Source organism: Rhinopithecus roxellana, chromosome 15 (genome assembly GCF_007565055.1).
Source record: "Rhinopithecus roxellana isolate Shanxi Qingling chromosome 15, ASM756505v1, whole genome shotgun sequence".
Taxonomy (NCBI): Eukaryota; Metazoa; Chordata; class Mammalia; order Primates; family Cercopithecidae; genus Rhinopithecus; species Rhinopithecus roxellana.
Genome location: NC_044563.1, coordinates 1,410,095 through 1,435,478, shown reverse-complemented (window position 1 = coordinate 1,435,478; position 25,384 = coordinate 1,410,095). Strand labels below are relative to the sequence as shown.

The 25,384-nt window shown below is 62.4% G+C and overlaps 2 protein-coding genes across 10 annotated transcripts; both read right to left on the bottom strand.

Annotated features, from left to right (window-relative positions):
- Window positions 1-8,450: 8,450 nt before the first annotated feature.
- TNNI2 (troponin I2, fast skeletal type) lies at window positions 8,451-11,335 on the bottom strand. Of its 2 annotated transcripts, none has more exons than XM_010382033.2 (8): window positions 11,217-11,335; window positions 10,570-10,599; window positions 10,415-10,421; window positions 9,813-9,854; window positions 9,600-9,728; window positions 9,343-9,432; window positions 9,045-9,221; window positions 8,451-8,671 (listed from the first exon to the last, which is right to left on the bottom strand). In XM_010382033.2, exons 2-8 carry the CDS (start codon window positions 10,575-10,577, stop codon window positions 8,576-8,578), a joined length of 549 nt encoding a protein of 182 aa, XP_010380335.1. In that variant the 5' UTR covers window positions 10,578-10,599; window positions 11,217-11,335; the 3' UTR covers window positions 8,451-8,575. The 2 variants fall into 2 exon arrangements, with proteins under 2 accessions (XP_010380335.1, XP_010380336.1); XM_010382034.2 differs by lacking the exon at window positions 11,217-11,335 and adding an exon at window positions 10,723-10,831.
- An 822-nt stretch (window positions 11,336-12,157) lies between these two features.
- On the bottom strand, window positions 12,158-18,939 carry SYT8 (synaptotagmin 8). Of its 8 annotated transcripts, none has more exons than XM_030918343.1 (9): window positions 18,866-18,937; window positions 14,942-15,047; window positions 14,682-14,845; window positions 14,181-14,279; window positions 13,881-14,039; window positions 13,642-13,809; window positions 13,395-13,500; window positions 13,165-13,298; window positions 12,734-13,063 (listed from the first exon to the last, which is right to left on the bottom strand). In XM_030918343.1, exons 2-9 carry the CDS (start codon window positions 15,033-15,035, stop codon window positions 12,824-12,826), a joined length of 1,164 nt encoding a protein of 387 aa, XP_030774203.1. In that variant the 5' UTR covers window positions 15,036-15,047; window positions 18,866-18,937; the 3' UTR covers window positions 12,734-12,823. The 8 variants fall into 8 exon arrangements, with proteins under 8 accessions (XP_030774204.1, XP_010380329.1, XP_010380331.1 ...); XM_010382032.2 differs by lacking the exon at window positions 18,866-18,937 and adding an exon at window positions 15,525-15,662 and having other exon boundaries at window positions 14,942-15,044; XM_030918344.1 differs by having other exon boundaries at window positions 12,158-13,298; window positions 14,942-15,044; window positions 18,866-18,939.
- Between the last annotated feature and the right edge of the window lie 6,445 nt (window positions 18,940-25,384).

The following is a 25,384-nucleotide window of genomic DNA, read 5'->3' as shown; positions in this document are numbered from 1 at the left end:
CACAGCAGCAGCAGGGCAGCAGGACGGCCCCTCTGGTGGTGCGTCCTGCAAGCAGGCCACAGCGTGGGGGAACCCTGCCCTGTTCTCCAGGAACCCAGGCTGAGGAACAGGCCACACTCCAGGATGCTCACGGTGCTCTGGGAGGCTTTCTCAGCAGATGTGCGCCCTCACCTCCCGAATCACAGAGGAGAGGGAAGCCAGGGTGCGGGGTGTCCTCCTGTGGCCGTCCAGCCCTCTCTCCTGCCCACATCACCATCGTGGAGAAGGCAGACTCTTGCTCTCTCACTCAGCTCCTCCTCCCCAGACGCTATCTTGTGGCCCATCCACCTTCCTCCCTGTCCCCTGAGCCTCTCCTCCGTACACCCTCCACGTTGATGTGCAAATCACTCAACATTTTAACAAAGAAACAAAAGTAAAAACCATCCCAGAGGGTGCCCAGTCCACGTGGCCCACCCCCTTCTCACTTCTTCCCTCCCTGGCCAAGCCCCTGCCTCCAGCCCTTCCCTCCACTCAGCCTGGACAGGCAGGCATGGGCAAGGGGGGAGGTGTCCCCAGCGGGGGCCCAGCCACCCCTCAGGCAGTCCAGGCATATTCGTGTGTGTGTGTGTGTGTGTGTGTGTGTGTGTGTGTGTGACAGGGTCTTGCTCTGTTGCCCACACTGAAGTGCAGTGGTGCAACCAAGGCTCACTGCAGCCTCTACCTCCTTGGCTCAAGTGATCCTCCCGTCTCAGCCTCCCAAGTAACTGGGATCACAGGTACATACCACCATGTCCAGCTAATTAAAAAATTTTTTTGTGTGTACAGACGGGGTCTTGCCATGTTTCCCAGGCTGGTCTTGAGCTCCTGGGCTCCAACTATCCTCCTGTCTCAGCCTCCCATGTACTCCCATGCTGGGAGTGCAAGCAAGAGCCACTGCACCTGGGCAGTCTGTGCATGTTTGAGGACCTTGTGGGCCCCGCTGGGTGGGAGGTTAAATAGGAACTTAGCCCTTCCTCTGAAGAGCTAAGAGTCTACCCAAGAATGAGACGCAGAATCATTTCTTCCCTCAGTGCCGCTCACTCCTGAAACTCTAAGGGAGGGGTGTGGAAGGCAGACTCCGGCCCCTCGGTTGTCCTGTCTCCAAATCTGGTGCAGGGTCCAGCGAGCAGCATGGGGACCAGCAAGCGGCCGCGTCAGGCGATGAGTTCGTTTGAATTCTGGGATGGAGCGAGTTGAGGGCATCAGACTCCAGGGGATGGAGCCAAGCAGCAAAGCCCTGAGGGGTCATCCAGGAGGAGGTCTGTGCCGGGCGGGCAGGACACAGGGACACTCCAGGTGCAGAGGCCACAAGGCAGATGTCTGGGTGGTGCAGGGTCTTGCTCTGGATTTGAGGGGAGAAGCCGGCAGTTAGGACCTGTGTAGCAGGCTGGAGGTGCGGGTAGAAGTCCCAGCTGAGCTGGGAGAGACCTGGGCAGGAGATGCTGTGTGCTAGCACCATGGGCTGGAAAGGACATCCCTCGGTACAGGACATCCCGCAGCGCCCCTCCCTGGTAAATCACTCCGTGGGCACACCCAGGTGCTGGAGGGGTTTGCTGTGGGGAGCAAAGCTGGGGGCTGTGCTCTCTCCCTGCACGTGAGCTGGGATCACTTGGCTCCTTTCCTTCCACTGACCGTGGCCACTGGCGAGCTGGGGATCTGGCCCAGGAGTAAAGGGAGTGAGGAAGAGAAGCTCTCAGTGGGGACAGAGACAGAGAAGAAAGGGGCGGGGAAGCCTGCGAGGGGGCCGGGTGGATCGGAGGGATGCCAGGAGAGGGCAGTGACCAGAGAGCTGCCCCTAGCAGAGTGGACAGGCCGGGCGGTGGAGAGGCAGCACTGGGGGAGCCCAGGGTTCAGGGCCAGCCAAGGGCAGACATTTTCCAGCAGGCGCAGAGACACAGGCTGGGTCGAACAAGATGGGCGTCGGTTGGCACGAAAGGCCTTGAGTCGGAGAGCTTGGCTATTTATCTTGTTTGCTTTTAGTTTTTACTTTATTTTTCACTTAAAAAAAATTTCGTAGAGATGTGGTTTTGCTGTGTTGCCCAGGCTGGTCTCAAACTCCTGGCCTCAATCCACCCGCCTTGGCCTTCCAAAATCCTGGGGTTACAGGCATGAGCCATCGGCCTGGCCTTCTTCTTTTTTTTTTCTCTTTCTTTAAATTCTTAACGCTTTAATTTTTGAGATAGAGTCTCGCTCTGTCACCCAGGCTGGAGGGCAGTGGCATGATCTGGGCTAACAGCAACCTCCGCCTCCCGGGCTCGAGCGATTCTCCTGCCTCAGCCTAGCTCTGCCTCCCTAGCTGGGACCACAGACATACACCAGCACACCCGGTTAATTTTTATATTGTTTTGTAGAGACGGGGTCTCCCTTTGTTGCCCAGGCTGGTCCCAAACTCCTGAGCTCAAGGCCCCCACTCAGCCTCCCAAAGTCCTGGGATTAAAGGCGTGAGCCACCACACCTGGCCTTTATTTTATTTTATTTTTTTCCTCGCTCTCTCTTTTAAAATCTTTAGAGCTTGGTTTTGTCTCCACTATTTGGTGGCATCAGAGTGACTGGGGCCTTCACTCATGAGAAACTCAACCTGCAGGAGAGCAGGGCTGGCTGGGACCTGCAGGCAGGGAGCGAACCCGGGTGCCATGAAGGGCCTGGCTGTGGACATGTGCTCTGGGGGGCATGGGACGCTTCATGAGAGGGCGGTGATCATTGCTGGATTCTGCCCCAGTGGCCTCTGGTTTGAGGTGGTGGACCCAGGTGATTTGGGGTGTGAGTGAAAGATTTTGGGGCCTTGGTAGAGGGGCGGAGGGGAGGATCAGAAGGAGGAAGCTCGTGGAAACCGTGCCTGACCGGATGCCGTGATGATTCTTGGCGTCCTGCTGGAGGGGCAGCTGCAGATACTCGAGCCTGCGAGGACCCAGGCCTTCCCGATGGCTCAAGGAGGGGACAGGGACTCAAGAGCAGCCTGGCAAGGATGGGGAGCAAAGGGAGATGAGAGGGGGTGGTGAGGAGGTGGGGGTGACGGGGCCAGGAGAGGGAGAGGCCCTGGGGTCAGGCTGTGCTTGTCGAGGGGGCGGAGGTGCTTGCAGGAGGCAGAAGCAACAGCGGGATCCGGGGAGCTCCCCGCTTGGTCACGACCAGCCCGGCACAACGGGGGACGCTGGCTGCCGGAGGACCCCAGTGTACATGGTGGCCCCAGCGTCCTGTAGGGACTGTTAGGCAATCCCCATGCAGACCCCTATCCCTGTCCCCAGGTCCCATCATGGGTGTAAGCTACCCCCTCGCCCCAGCAGCGCTGACGCAGCTGCAAATAACTCCAGGTCCCCGACTTTGTGGAGTTTCCCTCCCAGGGGAAGAGACGAACAGTGAACAAATGAAAAAACAAGCCCATGATCATTCTGGAAAATAACCAGGAGAAGTCACAGAGATGGCTGGGGGAGTGCCAGAGGCCTTCACGGAGGAGGTGACCATGCCGGAACTAAAGGGTGTGAAGGAGACGGCCACGGGGAGAGTCTGGCGAGAAGATTCCAGGCCTGAGGCAGAGGCAGGTGTGGTCCTGGTGTGACATGCTGCAGCTGGGTGGTACAGGGGGCTGAGCCAGGCCTTGCTAGGGCTGGGGGAGAGTCGCTTAGGGAGGCAGGAGGTGCCAGCTGGGTCTCTGCCTACCTGATGGTCCAGTGAGGCAGACGCTCTCATCTCCATGTTCACTGTACGTCTGGGTAAACCAAGGCTGGGCACCCCGTTGTGGGGGGGTGGGGGCTGAGCCAGAGAGGCAGCTCTAACCCTGGGCTCCAGGGCTGTCTGGCGAGAGCTGGAGCCGGAGGAGTGGGTGAGGTCTGGCAAGCGCCGGGCTCAGCTTTCCAAGGATGGCTGGAGCCAGGCACCGGCCTGCAAAGGTGGGTCTGGGCCCAGGCACAGCCGGTGCCAGGGGAACAAAAAGGACACAGAGCTGGACAGGTCAGGGGTGAGGCACAGCTGGGGAGAGAGGGTGAAGCCCAGCCCTGATCCTGGGCCCCTCAGTGGAGGCCCAGTGAACCCCTAAGGACCACACAGGGGGTCCAGCAGGTGGACATTCATGGGGGAACTCTGTGTCCCCCTCTGGGACCCCACTCCTGGCTTCCCCTTGACCGAGTGTGTGAGGGTGACGGTCAGGGGGGAGCCCCTTCTGAGTTCAGCCCTGCAGAGAGAACGAAGCCCCGTGACCGGCCTCGTCCTAGCTCCACCCAGCGCCCACCCTGCCCAGGGCACCCGGGCCTCCCTCCTGCTGTCCCTGAAGGGCAACTTTCCAGCCTTGGATCCCTGGCCCTAAACCTAACCCTAACCCTAACCAAGGTGTCCCCGGGGGCCTGGCACCCAGCCCCGCCCTTGGCCCTCAGCCAGGGGCACACACGCAGTCCTCAGCCTCTCCCACCACCCCCGAAGTCCCCCACACCCTCTGGGGCACCTTTCTACCCACACCTGAGCCCTGGGAGGTCCTCTCTGCTAACTTGTGGTAGTTTTCATGTCATCTGTTTTTGTTGTTGCTTACAAATTGTATTGCTTTAACGTTTAAAGAAAAGTTTAGCTTTGGGGGAAATAATTTCAAACCCACAGAGAAGTTTCAAGAATAAGAATTTGACAAAGTGCATCTGTACCCCCCTCACCCAGGGCACACGTCCACTTTGCCATTCGACCCCTGCTTCTCCGCCTCTCAGCCTCTCTCTGTTTCTCTGAACCTCTGTCTCTTTCTCTGTCTGCCGCTGTTCGTGTCTCTCTGCCTCTGTGTCTTTGTCTCTCTGCCTCTCTGTCTCTCTGCCTGTGTGTGTCTCTCTGTCTCTTGTCTCTCTGTCTCTGTGTGTCTCTGTCTATCTCTCTCTCTGCCTCTGTCTCTCTGTCTCACTGCCTCTCTGCCTCTCGGTCTCTGTCTCTCTCTGTCTTTTGTTCTCTGTCTCTCTGCCTCTGACTCTCTGTCTTTGTGTCTCTCTCTGTCTCTCTGTCTCTGTGTTTCTGTGTCTCTCCATCTCTGTCTATCTTTCTGTCTGTCTCTGTCTCTGTCTCTGTGTCTCTGTCTCCATGTCTCTCTGTGTCTTGTCTCTGTGTCTCTGTCTCTGTGTCTCTGTCTCTGTGTCTCTCTGTCCCTGTCTCTCTGTCTCTGTGTTTCTTTGTCTCTGCCTCTCTGCCTCTTTGTCTCCCTCCTTTCCTCCTGAAGACTTTAAGGTCTGTTTCCTTGGAATGCAGATGTTGTTTTGTGTAACCACAGTGCAGCTGTGAACTTGAGCACGTTCACCACGGACACTGCTTGTTATCTTGTCTGCCAGTCTGTGTCCTGATGGCTGCTCCCATCAGCGGGGGCACAGGGCAGGCCCTCTGCGTCACCGCGGCCTCCCAGCAGAAAGGACATGTCAGGCTCTTCCTGCACGTTTCCTGCCCCGCCCTGCAGTCAACCTTTCTTCCGAGGAGCCGTGGGTCCTCAGGGGAGGATGATTTCAGAGAGCAGGGCCTGGGGCCTGATGTGCTCCTTGACACTGCGGTGTCTGCGTCTCAGTGGCTCAGCCTCAGAGCAGGAAATGCCCACGTGTGCAGAAGCACCCACACCTGCCCTGCACCCACGCCTGCCTTCCCCGAGGAACCCCTGCCTTCTGTCTCCAGCAGCCGCAACTTCCAGGGGTGCCCCGTGCACTTCCTCCCACCCCTCCCGCCTTGGCCCGCTGTGCCCAGTCTTCCCCAACCCCTTCCTGGCCACAGCCCAGCACGGGTTACCTGGGACTTCAGAGGCCATGTCCTCCCTGACCTCCAGAGTCATGCACAGGGCTGCCCACATCCCCTGCCCTGGGCCTGTCCCCCTCCTCTTCTGGGACTACCCTGGGGCTTGTGGTGGCTGCCCCGGCTGTCCTGGCTGTCCCCACCCTCCCCCTCCTCTCCTCTCGCCCTGGCCTTGGGCACCTCTGCCCATCGGCTCACCACCCAGGACACCCACATCCACATCTCCAGCCCAGCATGGCTCCAGCTGCCTGGGCCAGCTCTCCCCTAGGAATTTCCACAGGGCCCCAAACCCAGCAGCCCCAAAGTGAGTGCCCCACCTCCTCCCAAAGCCACTTTCTCAGGGCTCCTGCCCTGGAGAGCAGTCCCTGCCCACCCGTGCCCCCAGCAGGTGCCTGCCTCATGTCCTTCAGCCAACAAGTCCTGGGGACCCAGCCCCTTCCATGTCTCCGTTCCTCACTCCCCCAACCCAGCAGTGACTTCCTCTGTGCTCCACCCTGCTGAGGTCTTTCTAGAATGCAGAGCTGGGAGACAGCTACACGCAGCACTGGCCGCAGGCCTCACTTCCAGCAGGGACACCAGAATCACCCGAGGGGTCGGAGCCGGTCTCAGAGGGGCGCCAGGTTGATATTTGCTGGTTTGCTTTCCGCAGGCCTCTCACTTACTCCTTCATTTACTCACTCACTCATTTGTTGGAAATTTAACAAACACTCGTGCATCTACTATCCAGCCCAAGAACGAAAACATTCCCCAGACCTACATCAGCACAGGGGTCCTCTCTCCCTTCCGCCCCTGCTCTGCCCCCACCCCACCCACCCCAGAGGGTCACTCTTTGGAATTTCGTGTTTGTGTTCAACATTTCCTTGCTTTGAAATAAAAAAGATAATCTTCTCGCATAGCGTGTCTGCCCCGGCCGAGTTGAGTCTTGTGGCTGGGAGCCAGGTGTGATGCTCCTACCCCAGCTCCTCTGCCACACTCCTCTAATGCCCTGTGGGATCGGGTCCAGCCCCCTTTCCCAGTGGGCACAGGCTCTGGAAAGCTGCCGTGTCCCCTGCCAAGGGGTCCGAGGCCAGGCCCCACTGCCGCCTGTCCCTTGCTCTGCCTGCTGCCCGCCTGGTTCCTCATGTGACGTACTCCGGCTTGCAGCACCCTCTGCCTCCACACTTGTCCTCCTTCAGGCCACAGCTGAGGCTTGGCCTTGTGCAGCGTCCCCCCCACAGGCCAGGTCTCTTCTGTGCCTCACGGCCTCCTACACCCTGGGCCGCGCCTGGTCCCATCATCCTGGCATGGGGTGCCATGCACCTCCACCATGGCTGCACCCACCAGGCAGTGCCCCCTTGGCCCCAACCTGCCCTGCTCCATGCTTTCCCCTACAGAAGGCTCCAGGAGAAGCCCCGGGTGGGGGGTTTGGACTGGCGTGGGGCTCCAGCTACAGAAAAGGTCAGAGCTGAGTGCCAGGGCTGGAGGGTGCCCGGGGGGGCAGGGGACTGCACACAGCCAAGGCCGTTCCAGGCGCCCACTGACGTCAGTCCCTCAAGGCAGCCCAAGGCGGAACTGCTGCTGCACGTCCTACCTCCGGCAGATCAATCGAACAGACCTCCCGGGGACAAGGGCAGAGCGCGGGCTGGCAGCCTCCCCAGAGCAGATCTGAGCACAGGGACCTTGGCGTGCCTGCTCTGTCAACCTTCAAAGAGCAGGGCTGATAACGCGGCCTTGCTGTCACCGGCCTTGTCAGGACCTGTCAGCTGCCTTGTCCTTGGTGGCCAGATGGGGCTGGGATCTTGGGGCTGAGTGGAAAAAAGACTTGGGAACCTCACTGGGGCCAGGTCAGGTCCAGGACTAGCCCCTGCCTGATGGGCACAGGTCTCTTGGTCCCCTGGCATGGTGAGGAGTGACACAGCCTGCCTTTCAGGGTGGCAGTAAGGACCAGTGACCAGGCCGGCCAGCCCCCAGGACCATGCTGGTCCCCAGCCCGGAGACTACCGATTTGGCCTGGTCACGGCCCACCATGCAGGCTCGCCCCTCCACGCTCCCCGTGCCCAGCCCTACCCCCAACTCAGGCCTCAGCCCTCAGGGCAGGGGGAAGATAGGAAAAGCAGGAGGCCCCGGGGCTGGGGGTCTGCCCCTAAAGTGATGTGGGAGGGGGATGAGCAGGAGGATCTGGGGGTGGGCACATGTGGACAGCAGCCTGGGGTCTAATGTAGCCCTTGGCTTCCTGCCTCAGATGAGCTCCCTGAGGAGGGGCAGCTTGGGAGGAACAGGGGGCTGCCCCCAGCACTGTGGGGGCTACGTGTGTGTCACATGTGTGGATCTCTCTGGAGCCCCAGCAGGGCCTTTGGATGGCTGTGCAAAAGGGAGACCTGCTCATCTCGGAAACTCCCACCCAGACCTGGCTCGGTCCTGCAGCCTCCGTCCCCAGCCCTGCGTGTCGGATGTGCTCAGGCCGAGCCCCAGGAACGCCAAGGGACCTTTCAGGGCCCTCACCAACCAGCCCCATGCAGCCTGGGGTGGATTCCCCTGTAGGGGCCTTCCCAGGCCCACCTCCTTGCTAGAAGCAGCTTCCCTCCCAGCCTGAAATCCCCAGGCCCTGTGTGGCCTCCTCCCGGGCTTTCCCCGCTGGCCACTGACCACACTGCAGGCCACAGATGCAGGGGTCCAGAGCATGGCCGATGAGGCTGGGGAGAGCCAGACCAGACCAGCCATGGGGATTCAAATCCTTTATTGACAGTGGAGGTGAGGCCAGCCCTCCCTGGCAGGCTCTGTGCATCCCCCTAGTATGTTCTGCTGGGAGCCGGGCACCGGGGCAGGCGTGGGGGCAGCGAGGAGCCTAGGACTCGGTCTCAAACATCTTCTTCCGGCCTTCCATGCCGGACTTCTCCTCGATGTTCTTCCTCCAGTCACCCACGTCTCGCAGGTCCCGCTCCTGTGGAGGGGAAGGCAGGAGAGGGCTCAGGCCCACCCACTTATGCATGCACCCTGGTCCACACCACCTTCAGCTTCAGTTTACCCTCTGCTTTGGGCAGTGGAGTGTCCCCTGCATGGCACCCTGGAGGGGCAGTGGTTTAGGGCCCCTGGCAGGGCAGGTGTGGTGGTGCTCCCCAGGGACAGGGCAGGTGTGGGAGGTGCTCCCCAGGGACAGGGCAGGTGTGGGAGGTGCTCCCCAGGGACAGGGCAGGTGTGGGAGGTGCTCCCCTGGCAGGGCAGGTGTGGGAGGTGCTCCCCAGGGACAGGGCAGGTGTGGGAGATGCTCCCCAGGGACGGGGCAGGTGTTGTGGTGCTCCCCCCGCGGCATGTACCTTCTCTGTGTCCTCCTTCTTGACCTGCTTCAGGTTGGCCCTCAGGTCCATGCACACCTTGTGCTTGGAGCCCAGCAGGGCCTTGAGCATGGCGTCAGCCGACATGCGCACCCTCCGCAGCGGGGGCCGCTTGAACTTGCCCCGCAGATCAAATAGCTTCTGGTTCATGTCCTCCAGCTGTGGGCAGGAGAGCCAGGTGGAAGCCTGAGATCCTGGTGGCCTCGGCCTCCCTGGCCCACCCACTTGCCTGCTGGGCCACTGCCTGCCCACCTGCTGCCAGCCTGCCCCCACCACTCACCTCCTTGCTACTCTTCTGCACCTTCACCTCCATGTCATACTTCTCCTCTTCAGCCGCGTCGATCTTGGCGTGCAGCTGTTTGCAGAGCTCCTAGGGGTGGGTGTGGGGGTGGGTGACCGTCTTGACACTTGGCAGCCATGGTCACCTGCCCCTGCCCTGACCACCCCGCTGGCCCTCTTGACAAGTGGGGAAACTGAGGTAGCAGGCAGGCCTGCTGCTGGGGAGGGGAGGTGAGGTGGCCGGGGAGGGGCCGGTACCTGCACTTCTGACATGGAGCCCGGGATGTGCAGTGGCGGGCAATGCTCTGCCAGGTAGTTCTGCTTCTCGGCCTCGCGGCGGCTCTTATCCTTCTCCAGCTCTGTGGCCGCTATCTGCAGCATCACGCTCTGTGGCGGGGCAGGTGGTGAGGGGGCTGCAGCTGGCCCCCCTGCAGACCCACCTAGGGCGGCCCCCGGGGAGCCCACACCTACCTTCAGGTGCTGCCTGCGGGCCGTGATGGCCCTGTTCCGCTTCTGCAGGGCAGGGGACAGGGGGTTGAGTCAGGGCCTCCAGGCCTGGAGCACCCCCACCCCTCTCCAGGCTCCCTGGCCAGGTCAGGGGCTCCGGCTCAGGGACCAGCGGAGCCTGGGAGCTCCCAAGGCCATAATGGGCAGTCTGGGCCTCACTGGCCCCAGACCTTGCTCTGGGACATGGTGCTGTGTGGTGTGTGACACTTTGCCCAGGTGGCACATGGTGCTGGGAGGCCGGAGGTTGGGGGAGAGGAGTCCAGACCACAGGGCCAGTTGGGGGCAGGTTGGCCGGCAAGGCAGGGGCAGGAAGTGCAGGAATCAGAAAGAAGAAGTGATTCCCCTGTGACCAGGCCACAGCCGCACTTCCCCTGCCCCAGAAGGCTCGGAGCAGCCACTTCCTCTCTTTCGGCAGCGTCTTGGTGGGTGGGTGGGGCACTTTTGCCAGCGGGGAGGGCCGGGCCATCTTCCCTGGGCCTTAGGGCCTTGAGGCTGTGACCGATGACCTATCCTGAGTTGGGGGAGCTCCCTCCTCGTCATGTTTTGAGCCCCCAGCAAGTACTTACCTCCTCACTGTCCAGGGAGAGAGGACGCAGGCAGGACGGGGAGAGAAGACAGAGGTTAGGGCCATGTCTGGCGGGGTCAGGGTGTGTGATGGGGTGGACAGGGCAGGAGGTGGGCAGGGTCACTATATGGGGGGGGGTACAGGGGTGCTACTTACTCTCCCATCGTGAGGTCCTGAGCTTGAAGCCTGTGGGGAGAGGAAGGCAGGGGTGTTGGCTGGGCCCTTGCTGCCGTGATGCCTGTGCCCATCAGGTGGTGAGGGGTTCAGGGCTCCCAATGACAGCCCCTCCCTCCCACCCCCTACTCTCACCTCCTTCAAAGACAATGTCTTGGAATTCCCCAGGGTGAGAAGTAAGAGGAGAAAGTGTTCCCAAAATGTCCCAGGCATAGCCTGAGGAGCTGCAGCTGTCCCCGAGGGAGGGCGGGATGGGCCAGCACAGGTGGCCTCCTGAGTGACGCTGTTATTTTTAACCCTCTGTCTTTGGCTTTGGGCCTAAGTGCGTGGAAGAAATCGCTCCTCAGTTTGGCCTGGGGGCTCAGGTTCTGGGGTTTCTTGACCCCTAAACTCTCCTTCCAGGGTTCCCAGAGATGAAGCCTGGTGGTCAGGGCCTGTCTAGAACCTGCCTCGCACTATAGCTGCCTCCCCAAGCCTCTCCTTCTCACTCCCAGATCCGTGCAGGCCCCCAAAGAGGGCTGCTGGCAGCATCCTCCAGGCCCCCAGACCCCTGCCCCAGGGAGTCCTCCCTCAAACTAGCTCGAGCCACATCCTGTGCCCCGGCCTTGGCGGGCAGGGCTGGGCCTCACCTAGAATCTGGGCAGCAGGGCTGGGAGCGAGGTCAGGCCGGCAGCAGTGAGTTGGGCTGGTGGGCCCAGGGGGAGGGGTATAAATGGCCTCCCCCAGGCTGGGCCCCTGCTCAGAAAGGGCATGGAGTCCTCCTCAGACCAATGGGGGCACGGAGAGCCGCAGAGACCTCCCCACCTGTCCGGCCGCCTGGCCTGGCCGCGTGCTGCCGCCCAGTCCAAGAAGTCTTGGTGGGGGATGCCATGGCTGGGCTGCTCTATTTAGGGCTTGGTGACGCGCTGGAGATGCCTCCGCTGTTCTTGTAAGGAGCCTGAGGACAGTGTGCCTGGCTTTGCCTGTGGCCTCGGCCGGGCACACGGCTTGGGTCAGCTGAGGGGTCACTGCGAGGATCCACACCTCGCCTCAGCCCATCTCGCCCGAGGTCAGCGTCCAGCCCACCGACCTGGCTGCTTGCTGGGTGACAGCCACAGCCCCTCCCTGCTGGGCCAGCTTCCCCGCTCAGCCCCTGCAATGGGCTGTTTCCCACTTCAGCCCAGGCCTGACCCCCTTCGGCAAGCCTGGCTCCCGGGGTGAGGCCTGGACCTCCAGACGTGGCCTTCCAGGCTCCATCACATGGACCGAGAGCTGGGGGGCTGCCCCCTCCTTGCATGATGCTCTCTCCCTGCCTGGGGAGCGGGACCAGGAGTGAGGGGCACGCCGCACGTGCCTCTGGGCCCCTCCCATCCTTCCCGGAACTGTCCCCTCACCCTCGCCGGGCGACTTGGAACACATCCTTCAACCTAAGGGGAGTGGCGCCACCTGCCTTGGGGGCCTCTCTGACCCGCGGGGGCTTGGGGCCCGCCTGGCTGCCCGGGCAGGCCTGGCATTGCTTTCTCACTCAGGCCCTGAGGCCCTCGCCCCCCCCCCCCAGCCCCCAGGCCCCCGCCCTGCAGAGGCCCCCTGGACCGTGACTTGGCACCCTCTCGGAGTGGGGGCTCTTGGCTCCAGCCCTGCCGGCTTCGCAGCCCCATGGGGAGGATCAGAGGAAACAGCAGTGTGGAGGCTCCAGCCGCTAAGGCAGCCCAGATGTGTGGGGCCTGGGAGGGGCATCCGGCCAGGACTGAGCCCCTAAAGGCCCCAGCAGCTTCCGAAGGCATCTGCTGCCCCCTGCTGCTCATGCGGGGAAGGCCCTGCAGTGTTGGTCTCTGAGGTGTTGGGGGTCCTCCCTCCACGCTCACCGGCCCCCAAACACCACTGCCCACTGTGTCCCTACAGCGCTGGCTCTAGCTCGCCCCATCCCATGTGGTCCTGACTCTCTGGCCCCCACCTCCCAGGTCTTCCCACGTGGCCCGGGGGTGGGGATCGGTGCTCCCGGGCAGGTTTCCCACCCCTACCCGAGGGTCCGGCAGGGACCAGTCAGAGGCCTCAGGGCCTGGCTGACTCTGGAGAGGAGCCCCTCCCCTGTCATTGTGGGGGGGCCCTGGCCAGTGGAGCCAGGCCCTGTTTCTGCATCCCCTCCAGGCTCCAGCCGGACACACAGTGGCAGGAGAAGGCGTTTATTGCAGTGGTCCTGCAGGGCGGCCTGGGCAAGTGCCTGGGCTCAGCAGGGAGACCGAGGCACACGGTGCGTTCAGGAGTGGGGCAAGGGCAGGTGCAGGCGCAGGCGGGGCTGCAGGGCCAGCACGTGGTCCACCTCCCTGGCTGGCTGCAGGGGGTGCCACTGGGCAATGGGCCGCTGGGCGTGGGCCAGCATGTCTGCCCAGTGCTGCAGGGGCTGCCCCGAGGCCCGGGCACCCAGGTGCACCTTGCCCACAGGCTCAGCCCGGAGCGGCAGGCCGCGGTCCCAGACGGCCAGCACCAGGTCCACATTCTGTGCAGAGACAGGCCATGTGTCGGAGTTGGAGGAGAAAGACCGTGGTCATCGTGGTCTGGCACTGGGTCCCGCTCTGCCCCTGCCTCCTGGAGACCCACCTGGACCTGACTGAAGGGCACCAGGAAGGTGAAGGCCTCGTTGAAGTAGGGGGCAGCCGTGCCCTTTCTGGAGGCTGTCCTTCTCTTCTTCCACTTCCTCTGGTTCAGCATGAGCTGGACCTTCACGTAGGGCTCTGGGAGGGCAAGAAGTGCCGAAGGGGCATCCCGGGGCTCAGGGCCGAGCACAGGCCCCCGCTTTGTACACCAGCATGGGCAGGTGTGACCCTCACCTGCCAGTCCTGGACGCAGGCCTCGAGCCTCCAGCACCACCACGGTCAGCCGGCCTGAGCTGGGCACGTACCGGAGAGAGAAGCACAGCTCTCCCACCTGCTCGGGCTGTGGGCAGCAAGAGGGGCTTCAGCCCAGGAGGGTGATTCTGGCCAAGTTGGGGTTCAGGCTCCCGCAGCTGCTGCCCACCAGGCCTCAGGGCCCCTGCCAGCTCTGCCTGGGGCTGTGACCTGGTGATCAGCGCCTCACCTCGGTGGCAGCCGGCGGACCCAGCGGGTACCAGTGCTCCAGAACGTGCTGTAGATCCACGGTGCCCAGTGGCAGGCGGAGCTCACCCAGGGGCTCATGCCCCGAGAAGCGCTTGAAGTTGAAAAGCTGCACCTGCAGGGTGGTCCCCGGCAGCTCCTCCTGCGGGATCTGAGACAGCGGCGTGAGCCAGGCCCTGCTGCCCCAGCCCAGGCCCACCCAGCCGACCATCCCTGACTCACATGGAAGCAGCAGGTCTCGTCAAACACAGGGCAGAGCGTGCCTCGGTGCACTTTTGTCTCATGTCTGTGCCCGGACTGGGTGGAGACGCTGACCCGCGCATAGGGGTCCACAGTGCCCCCGGGCCTCAGGTCGGCTGCCTGCCTCAGGCCCACCCTGATCTGGGAGCCAGGGGGGTGGGCTCAGCCAAGGGCCCCTGCCCTGTCAGCTCCCCACCACCCAGGGCACAGGGTCTGCACTTCACCCATCACCCCTTCCAGAAACTCGCAGAACCGCTGCTCCTGCGCAGCGGGGTCCTTCACCTCCTGGCTTCCAAAGTCGTACTCCAGGGACAGCTGCAGGCGCCCCCATTGCTGAGCGCCCCCCGGACTGGACTCCAGGCTATCCACATCAGGCTGCACCTGGAGTGAGTCGGGACAAGGGGCAGGTGGTGCTGGCATCATGCCCCATCAGAGCCCTGGGCTCCCGGGCAGCACTACATGACAGGCCAGGCCACCCGACAGGCACAAACCCTCGGCTTCACTGTGTGAGACCGGCCAAACCCACCTCAAACGTGGGGTCTGTGGTGTCCCTTGCCTTCCTCAAGAAGCCGCTGTGGCTCCCTTGGGCCCGTGGAGCAGCCCCTGTAGCGTGACCTCCTCCTCACCTCTGTTCACCCACTTTCCCTGCCAGGAAGGCCCTCGCCGCCCCTGCCTCTGTGGGGGCTAAACCATCCCTGGGGCTGAACTCGCCTCGCTGCCCTGGGCTCTGGAACCTGGATTTCGAGCCCTCTCTGGACTGAGCGAGAAGGAGCCGCTCCTCACCAGGTGGGTGGTGGTGGTGCCACAGGCACTGCCCAGACCCACCACCTCCTTGCCCCTGCGCTTCTTCCTGTGGTGGCGGCAGCAGCAGCAGGCGGCACAGAGGAGGCAGGAGACGACGAGGACGCCCGCAGCAAGGGCGCCTGCAATGAGAGCCCAGCGGGGCCCTGGGGTAGAGGCCGGGCTGAGTGCATCCATGGACAGCTGCAGCCCCCACTTGGCTGGGTTATCCCCACGCCCCTCTTGGGAGTCCCACAACTCACAGGGCGTCCCGGCGATGAGGTCTGGAATAAGCCCAGGTATAGCTGTGGTGCCAGCTGGGGCCAGGGCACTGGGAGAGTCTGGTGGGTGTCCCATCTTTCCACCCTGCTGGTTTGGAGGAAGCGGCCCGGGAGGCTGGGTCAGCTGGGAGGGTGGCCCCTCCAGCCCCTGCCCGCTACTCCATCTGCCTGGCAGCAACCAGTGCTGGGTCTGCCTGGGCAAGGAGGCAGCCTAGGGTGGCCAGGGGCGAGGGTTCTGCACGGCAGGAAGCTGAAGGGAGGGAGGCTCTGGACCCTAGCCAAAGCTCCAGTTTAGCTGCCCAGGCCCAGCCTCCTGGCCACCTCCCCCCAGCCCCCAGCCCCAGCCAAGCAAGCAGGGCCTGGGCAGCCTGGTCCCTGCCTTCACCGGACCTCAGAGCACCCTTGCCCCCACTGTAGGATGCCTCCTCCATCAGGAGGCCCTCTCCCTCCCTGCTTCTTTCTCCCGGGTCCTGGACCCTGGGCCCTGCCTGGGGGATCCCATCTCATCCCTGGGGGTCTCATCTCTACGGTCCCATCAGTTCCTTGCCCCTACCCCAGGACCCACCACTAGCTGGGGCCCACTATGGTTTCCAGCCAAGCAGGTGGAGCGTGTTCACTGCAGCTTCCAGGAACATGGAAGCCCAGAGGGGTCTGCAGGGTCGTGGGGCGAGGAGCAGGGCTGGCTGTTGGGGGAGCTCACTGAGCAGGCCTCAGCGAAAGGTGCATTCCTGGCAGGGGCTCAGGGCCACAGTGCCTGGGGACGAAGGTGAGGTGGGGGCAGGTAGGGGCAGGGTGCAGCTGGGAGCGGCCAGAACATTCCTCACACACTGACTCAGCCACCGCCTGGACTCGCCCACCTGCCTGCCTGGCCACCCTTCGGCATGTGGGTGGGAAGGAGGGTGGGGCGGGTGCAGCTGCTGGCCCCTGTACCCGCCTTCCTGAGGCCTGGGGAGGGAGCACACCTGGACAGACTGGCTCCTCCCACCTACAGGCAGGGGAACCAGGGTGCCACATGGGGCCCACGGTGACCCCAGGCCCGGGGTGACTCCCCAGCTCAGCTCTTCTCTGACTCCACCCGCCCCGGAGAGAAGCAGCCGGCCAGGAGACTCCGTTCATCCACCTCGGCGCCTCCCCTGCTTTGCCCACAAGAGCCTGGGGCCCTTCTCGTCATGTCCCAGTCAGCCTGGCCTTAGGGGCCCAGTCCGGGCCATCCCTTTGGGAATAAGCAGCTGTTCAGGCCAGATGCCCTCACCTCTGCAGCCCCCCAGTCTCGGGCAGAGGAAGGAGACAGAAAGGGACCCCACCATGACTCCAGACACACACACACAGACACACACACACACACACAGACACACACACACACACAGACACACACACACACACACAGACACACACACACACACGCACACACACACACGCACACACACAGACAGACACACACACACACAGACACACACACAGACACAGACACACACACACAGACACACACACACACACAGACACACACACAGACACACACACACAGACACACACAGACACACACAGACACACACACACACAGACACACACACAGACACACACACACAGACACACACACACACAGACACACACACAGACACACACACACACAGACACACAGACAGACACACAACACACACAGACACACACACACACAGACAACACAGACACACACACACAGACACACACACACAGACACACACACAGACACACACACACACAGACACACACAGACACACACACACACAGACACACACACACACACACAGACACACAGACACACACACAGACACACACACACAGACACACAGACACACAGACACACACAGACACACACACACAGACACACACACACAGACACACACAGACACACACAGACACACACACAGACACACACACACACACAGACACACACACAGACACACACACACAGACACACACACACAGACACACACACACACAGACACACACACGCACACACACACACACACACAGACACGCACACACACACGCGTGCACACACGCATACAGCATCAATGCCCCACTCCTTGGCGGGCTGGGAGAGGCAGACGCACTCCCAGAACGGACCCAAACCCCCAGTGTTCAGAGGAGGCGGCTGCAGCTCAAAGAGGGGAGGGAGGGTCCAGGTTCCAGCCCCACACGCATGTTGTCCCTGTGAGGTCAGCAGGCAGGTGTTTTACAGGCGAGTGGACCGAGGCTGGGAGTTCTAGTTTTGTGGCTCTGGAGGCCATCATGGCCCTGGAAGCCCAGGCTGTCCCCAGAGCAGAGGGGCCAGCACTGTGGAGGGATTATAGGTACAAAAAGGAGATGCGGAGGTCAGGGCCAGCTTTCCAGGCTGCATCCTGTGCACAGGGCCCCATGCTCAGAGGGGTCCATGCTTGGTTTCATGTATGCTGGGGCCATCTTGAAATTCTTAATTTTGGAACAAGACACTGCACATTTTCACTCTGCACTGCACAAATTACGGAGCTGGTCCTGTTTGGGGGACCCCTTGCGTGAGTCACCTGCAGATGGAGTGTGGGTGTACTGGCCTCAGCAGCCCCTCGGCCCCTGGGGGACACTCCCAGGTGGTTGGGCGTCCCACACGTGGCTGGCAGAGCGCCTCTACGGGTGGCTGATGGAATGGGCTGGGTTCACAGGGTCCCTGGAGCAGGACTGTGCCAGCCAGATTCAAACAGGCCACTGCCTCCTCCCCACGTGGAGTTTAAAGGCAACTTCTCCTTTTGAAATGTCAGAGCCTGTATACATGCTGAGATTAAAGTAGCTTCACTGGAGATTTTTATGGTTGAGATTCCGGATAAGTTACCAATACAGAATCTGCATCTGTGAGTGCAGGCATGTGTGCGTGTGCATGCACCCCTCCCCTGTGCCCCTGCTTTGCTGGCATCCCCCCTCCTTTAGTCTAACGGTCAGGGCGGGGAGGTGAGAGCACCCCTGCAGTGATTTGCTGCAGCCGGCCAGCGGCACTCCTGGGCCAGCCTGGTGACCTTGCCCCCCGAGGAGCACGGGGCCACCCAGAAGCTGTCCTGGAGTACCCCAGGACCCTGGGGGCTCTGGCTGCCGACGCTGAGGGTCCCAAGGCCTGAGGAGGTGCAGGGTCCCTCTGGACCTCCGGGACCCGAAGGAGGTGCAGGTGCAGCAGGCGTGTGGCCACCAGGTGGCGCCGTCCACCCCTCCCGGCTCCTGGGGACAGCGCCCTGGAGACCCTTTGGGCGCTGGGGGCTCTCGGGTCTCCCCGCCCTGATCTGGGAATTCCCCGCCCTCCCTGCCTGAGCCTCGGGGCCACTCTCTCCGTTGTCTAGCTTTGGCTGTCCATCTCCTGTGGCCCTGTTGGGAAAACCTTCTCTGGGAGTTCACGCCGTTTTCCCAGGAAAGGGAGACGGGTCCTTCCTCCCTGGCTCCCGGCCTGGCCACCGCTCCAGGAGGCTCCTTGAAGCTCTGGAAGGCAGCTCCGCTCTCCCCACGAAGGTGGCTGCTCTGCTCCTGCAGCTGCCAAGCTGCCTAGAGTACTCATCCGCATCCCCAACCTGCTCACCCTCCAAGGCCAGTGTGAGCCCACCTCTTCCAGGAAGCCCTCCCTGGTCACCCCAAGGACCCCCAGACCTGCCATGAGGTTTTGTGCTAAATCCCACCCCGTTGGGACCCCCAGCCCCCACCAGGCAGAACAGGGGTGAGCCCCTCCTTTAGCCTTCTTGTTAGCCCGAGGCCAGGCACTGATTCAGGCTTGCTAATGCTTCCCTCCACGGTGAGTCTACACGGAATGCTTTCTGCTTCCGTGGGAGCACCTTTCCGTGGGCCCTTCCTCTGGAAAAGCAAGATTTCCCCGAGTGTTGGGGCTGGCAGCCCCCCAGGTGTAAAAGCTCTCACCTGACACCCAGTGCTTCCTGTGGCCGGCCAGCCACCAGGCCTTCCTCTCAGACACCCGGAGGCCGGTCCAGCTCTCGGACAGCACTGCCTCTGGTGACGGGGAACTCTCTCCTGGGGGAGGAGGGGGTGCGGGGGGCAGGGCTGCAGGAGCCCCACCCTGTGGCCGGAACTGCTGGCCCGTGAGAACTGGGCAACTCCCTGCGTTAGGAAGGTCTCCCCGAGGCGCAAAGGTTGAGCATCTGGGCTCCAGCCTGTTTCCAAGGGTCTCTTGGGGCTGGGGGCACCCTGAGCCCAACGCAGCTTTGCAGGAGGGGGTGATGGGCCCTTCAGGCTGGCCTTGGTGAGGGGCAGCAGGAGGCGGCCTGACTGAACCTGGTTGGAGCAGGTTCTGCACGCTGGGAGGGGTCCTGAGGTGCAGGGCCGCCTGGCTTGGAAGAGGGCACCTCAGGTGCTGTGGGTCATGGGGGAACTAAGTGTGAGGAGGGTAGGGGCCGGGTGGGACTGCCCTGGGCAGTGTGGGGCAGGGGGCTCACAGAGAGCCAGGTGGGCCTGCTCGGTTCTGCCGCTGCCTCCACTTCCAGCCCCAGGCACCCGCAGGCCATTCCCCTCCGTGCCTTCGGCTCCTACTGGACTAACCCAACACCTTGAGTTCTTGGTTTCTTAATGAGCAGCCCCCTTATCAGCCGGCCGCTGGGCGCGTGGCTGGAAGTCCTCACTCCGATCTAACCTCAGTGCCTCTTGCTTCAGTTGGACCCCCGAGCAGGGCCTATAGCCTAAGCTTCCCTCCCTCTGCTCTGGCCGGTTAGTCTGGTCTGGTCACTCTAATCAAACCCGTGACCTGGGCCTACCATGGAGTGGCCACCCCAGGCCAGGGCGTTTCCTCAGAGCCTTTATCTGCTGCTGGTTAATGCTTAACGGGAAAACCTGTCCCAGCGGGGCCGGCCCTGCGGGGCTGGTCAGGCAGCACGTATGGAGGACATAGCCCAGGCCCCGAGATGCTTTTGTGCCATAGCAGGGAGACGTGTGGGCACGCATGTGCACTTCTGGGCCCCTCCGGTCATAAACGGCCCTGGGCGTGTGGGGACGTGTACATCCTTCTGATGTTTGCACAGGGCATGGGTCTGTCTCCTAGTCTGACCCAGTCTGGGATGAGAAGGGCCGGAGGCTGCCCTAGTGGGGCTTTTAGGCAAGCGAGGGGACACGTGCAGGAGGTGGCTCGACGCCGGCCCCAGGGTACAGCTGAGCTACGTGCCCCGCGCGCAGTTCTCTGCAGCCAGCTGTGTAGGGGCTTTGTGCCTTCCCCAGTATATGGGCGCCTTCACGGCCAGACGGGCGTCTGAGGTTCCAGGGCAGGAAGGAGAAAACCAAACAGAGCTGGAGCCCGAGGCCAGCCCTGAGGCCCCAGACGGCGGCTTGGCAGCCAGCAGCTTCGTGGAGACCCTGGTGGGGCTCCTGGATGGGGACGCTTCCTCTGAGGTCGCCTGGGGAATGCTTGAGGTTGGAATGCAAGGCGAACGCTGGCTCTGGGGAGCCAGGAGTCACTGGCACACAAAGAGAAGTGTGCTGAGTGAGCCTGTGTTTGCCCCGCCCACTCTGACCCCAGCTGCTGCGCCCTGCAGGGCTGGGGCACCCTCATCAACTGGGGCCTGGGATGGCTGGGGATGGGGGAGTTCAGCTTGCCATAGTTCTCTGTGGTTTGGGATGCCCTGTGCCCATTCTCTGTGTCTTAGCTTGTATGTGCCACACTCACCTTTCATGCATACTGTCTGTGCCTCTTCATCCTGGGAGGCTGTACCCCATCAACCAGGCATCTGGGGAGGCTGTACCCCATGATCTGAGCCTCCGGGGGGGCTGCACCCCATCACCGAGCCTCCGGGAGACTCTGTTCCATCTTGGGCATTCGGACCTGCACCCCACTCCTCTGAACATGGCTGGTGCTGAATCCATGGGCTCAATTCCTATCCTCTGAGAATTTGCCTCTGGATTTTGGCGATGAAAACCCCACGTCTTGAAGTGTCTGGGTGTCTTCCTGTCACCTGGAAGTCTGGGGGCGTGTAACCCACTCCTCAAATGGCTGTTACTGCAGCCGCCGAGTCAGAGGACAGGGGTTCTCCGTGTCCTCCCCGCATTGACCTCATCTCCCAAGGGCCTTGGGGACCTCATGGCTGGGGCCCAATGCCCCACAGCTTTGTGTGGACCCCATTTACCTTGTCTGGCAGGGGGTCTGTGTTCATCGGGAACCCTGGCATCAGGATCTCTACACCCCATGCCTGAGAGTGCCTGGGGGACACAGTCTGGGGACCTGAGTGCCTGTGCAGCCCCCTCCCTCATGCCCAGGGTCAGGTGAACTGCCCCTTCTCGGTCTCCTATTGTTACCAGGGTGCCAGGACAGCGTGCCCCCCACCTGTTGAACCCTCTGAACCCCCCATGACACACAGTACTTAAGCCTGGGTGCCAGCCCAGGGCCAGGAGCCTGGTGCCTCATTCCTGTGGTTTTGGACGTCCTGTGCTCCACGTACCTCACTGCTGGGTGCACCCCCTCTGCCCTCGTGTCTGCCCTGTCTGAGAGCTGCTCATTCCCTTGGCTCTGTGAAGTGCCTCCGAAGAGCTGAGCCTCCGCCTCCATCATCTGACATCTTGACACGTGTACCCCATTATTCTAAACACCTAGAGCCCTTACCCCATTGATGTCAGTGTGTGGGTTCCTGTCCCCATCAGCCTGAGCGTCTGGGTCTCTGGACCCCATGGCTTAGAGGCGTGGGCAAGTCTCTCTCCATCCGCCCTCTTGACAGTTCTCGAACCGGAACACCAATCACTCGAATACCTGGATGATGGAGAAAGTGGGGCCCTGACACTCCACTTGCCTGAGTATTTGGGCAGCCTGGAGCCCAGGACTCTGAATGTCGTGGTGCCCTGTATGTCAGAAGTGAGGTTATCTGACCCTGCCAGCCCTGGCTGTCTCCTTCCACCCGAGGGCCTGGCAGCTCATTTTGTAGCTCTCAGCGTAGACGCAGCGGGTGCTCCTCACCTGCCTTTCTGAGTGGTGCGTGTCCAGAAACCTCTGAGAGTGTGGGTGACACTGCACACATCTGCAAAGGTGCTCCCAGTCCCCTGAGGACAGAGAGCGTAGCCCTTATTCACCCATGTGTCTGGACATACGCCCTCCCTCCTGGTCCCCCTGCACAGGGCCCTCTTATTGTGAAGGCTCAGGTCCCGCGGACCCGGTCGCTCAGACAGTTTGGCTCTGGAACCTCCTTATCTGAGTGTCTGGCAGCTGACCGGGTGTCCTACCCCTCCTCCGACAGTCTGAGTAGTGAGGACTTCAACCATCAGCCCAACGGGCACTCTACCCTGGGTTTCCGGGTCTCTGGACGCTCCACCCCAACTCGCTGTGCGACGGCTTACCTCACCCCATGCAGCGTTGGGGACCGTGCACCCACATTCTGAGCCCTTGAGCCCCGCTCTTCTCTAGCTGCCTGAGGGCTTTGGTGCCTTGTATCCCGTCTGTCAGGGTCTTTGGCAGCCTAGCCCCCACCACCTGCCTTGAATGTAGATGCACGTCCCAGGTTGAGGGTCCCCGGTGACAGTTCCAAGTTCCCCTGTGTCTTTGGACACCCGCTGCCCTTTCGTTACCAGCTGTCTCGGCTGTGGGAGCTACACTCGTCCCTGTCCAGACACCTCTGTGCCCTATTCACGGATTCTCAGCTTCATCACCCAAGCCTCCAGGGGTCTGTGCCCCTTCCTAGAGGCCTGAAGCCCTCACAATCCCAGAAGCATCTGAGAGACATGAACCCCACTGACCCTAAAATTGGGGTGCCTTGTTCCCTCACGATCCTGCACAGCCAGCGACATGCCTTTTGCCTGTGACTATAGATGCCCACCTGGAATCAGGGTGCCGTCGCTGATACACCCCCCCGGAGCTCCTGGACCACGTGTCCCCATGAGTCTGAGTGTTGGGGTGCCCTGCTCCCCATTCACCAGGGGTTCTTAGCAGCGTGTGCTGTCAGCCACCTGTGCCCCGCACCTCACACAGACTGAGTCCCAGGTCGAGGGCCCCCAGTGCCAGTTCCAGGTTCTGCTGCATCTTTGGACGCCCCGAGCCCATTCACCGGTGTGTCGGCCTGTGTGAGACCATTCACCCTTGTCTCAGGGCCTGGGTTCATGCGCAGCTCTGGGCAGTCTGCACCCCATCCGCCCACGTCTCAGAGACAGTCTGTGCATTGTAGCCCGGTTCCAAGAACAGCTGCCGTGCAGCCAGCAGGCACATTCCAGGGTTTGGCCAAAAGCCAACACAAACCCTCATACCGCTGGCACTAGCACCGAGTGGGGGCAGACGCAGGGACTGACCGAGGTGGGGCGCGAGGGGAGAATGGGGACTCTCAGTTTGGAGCCGAGTGCTCAAAGCCTTCCCTGTACACACAGGGTCCTGGAAACCAGGGGGTGTTGGGGTGTGGGAGCCCAGTTCCCGACTGAGGCATGTCCTGGACTGGCTGCCAGAGAGATCAGTGAGTGCGCAGGCTGGAGGAATGTTCCAGGGCCCTCCACCGCGCTGCCATTTCCTGCCCAGGCTGCCTTGGCCACCCACCCACTGGCTGCCTGGGCTGGGATGCATGGCGGCCTGGCTGTCAGATGTGTCAGCATCGGCTTGGGACAGGGTCCCCAGCCAGAGGAGTGGAGGACAGAGGCAGGCGGTAGGGGTGTGACCCCTCTGGGGGCTGCAGACCCCTGCCCCCTGCTCCAAACCTGGCTGGGACACTGGGTGCTGTGAGGCTGTGGCACAGGGAGAGAGCCCATTGGAGCCTGCGCCCCCGCCCACTCTGGCTCCCTTGCGGGAAGGCCCTTGGCTCAGCCTCCCAAGTCTCTTGATCGTGTGCTTCCTGGAGGTCAGAGAATGACGCAGTGTGCATGCCACGTCTCCTGTCCTAGGGGACTCCTGGGGTCACCTGGGAGCTGCCTCAGTTTTCCAAGCCCCTGTGTGAGTGACAGCTGGGTCCTACCTACCAGGGTCCCCGTGGGAGAGACGAGCGGGCAGACTCTCGGATATGCAGGGGCCAGCCAGGCTCTCTGGGAGCTGGATGAGGGGCCGTCCAGGTTTTCTGGTGAAGAAGAGGAGGCCCGATTCAGGCTCTGTGGTGAGCAGGTTGCTTTGTATCCCTGGATAGAAGGAGGGCACTGGGTCCCACCCTGTGGGGTCCCCACACTTAGGACCCGGAAGTCCCAGTTGACCCCCAGGTTGGAGAGCCCTGGGGCCCCCGCCTGTCCTGGTGCTGCGTCCCCTCCTGCCCCGCCCCCTGCCACTTGCTCAGGACTCCAGCCCCGTTCCCACTGCTGCTGGCCCCACACTCTCCAGGCACCCCCAGCTCAGGGGCTGACCAGAGGTTTGGCCTTCGGAGCCCCCCGGGTTCCTGGTAGGATGAGCTGGGAGCTCCCTTCAAGTAGGTGGGGGACTTGCAGGTGCAACGGGGGCTTTCCCACACCTTGACCAGGCTGAACCAACGCCCTGTGGGCACTGCCTGCACCGTGCACGGACCCCTGTGAACAAACGCCCTGTGTGCAGGTGTCACTGTGTGCAGGCATCACTGTGTGCAGGTGTCACTGTGTGCAGTTGTCACTGTGTGCAGACCTGGGGCAAGGGTTGTGTGACTCACAGCAGTCCAAGAAAGTGGCTGCTGGGCTCAGAGAATAAGAAAGGAGCCAGGGTCACCCACAGCCTCCAGCCCCACCCTGGCCACAGATTCCTCCCTGCAGTTCCAGAGGGGCCTCCAGCCAGAGGGTCTCAGGCCGGGACCACCCGGCATCCCGAGGGCCGCACTTCTCCCCACTGCCCTTGGGCACGCTTGGTGCATCTGTGATGCGGGTTGGGGCTCCCCGTTGACCAAGCCCTGACTGGAGCCCCCCACCTGTCTGGCCAGCGGGCAAGGGGTTGAGTCCCAGCTCCCCCGAGTTGCATCCAGGGTGGCTCAGGATCCAACCCCAAGGTGCCCTCAGCGCCTTTCTCAGCCTCCACTGTGGTCATCCCCAAGGGCGACTGCTGGCCGGAAAGACTGACCGGCTCCACAGGGCACCTCTGCCGGAGGGGTCAGAGCAGCAAGGCCTGGGCTGCACGGGGCAGAGGTTGCCGGCAGAGCCGGATCAGCTGGGCTCCAAGCTCCCCCTGCTGTCTGCTGGCCGCTCCTGGAGGTGGCCTGACCTCCGGCTCCCGCCCGACCCCTGCTCCCTCCCTGCCCTACGGGCCAGACTCCGCCTGCTGCCTCCCAGCCGAGCCCGCCAGCCTGGCAGGCGTTCGGGCGCCCCCTTCCGTACACAGGCCTCTCGCCGGCCTCTCCAGTGCAGGCCCGGACCCTCCTCCTCCCCGGGAGGGACATCCTAGGACCCCTGACTGTTCAGAGCCTTCCTCCCTGGGTCCCTCCCCACAAGGGTCCTTTTTCTAGATAAAAGTCTCTGTCCTGGGGGCCTGGTCTGCGCAGAAGCCTCTGAACTGGGGTCTTTTCTGAACAACTCTCCACCCTGGGACCCTCC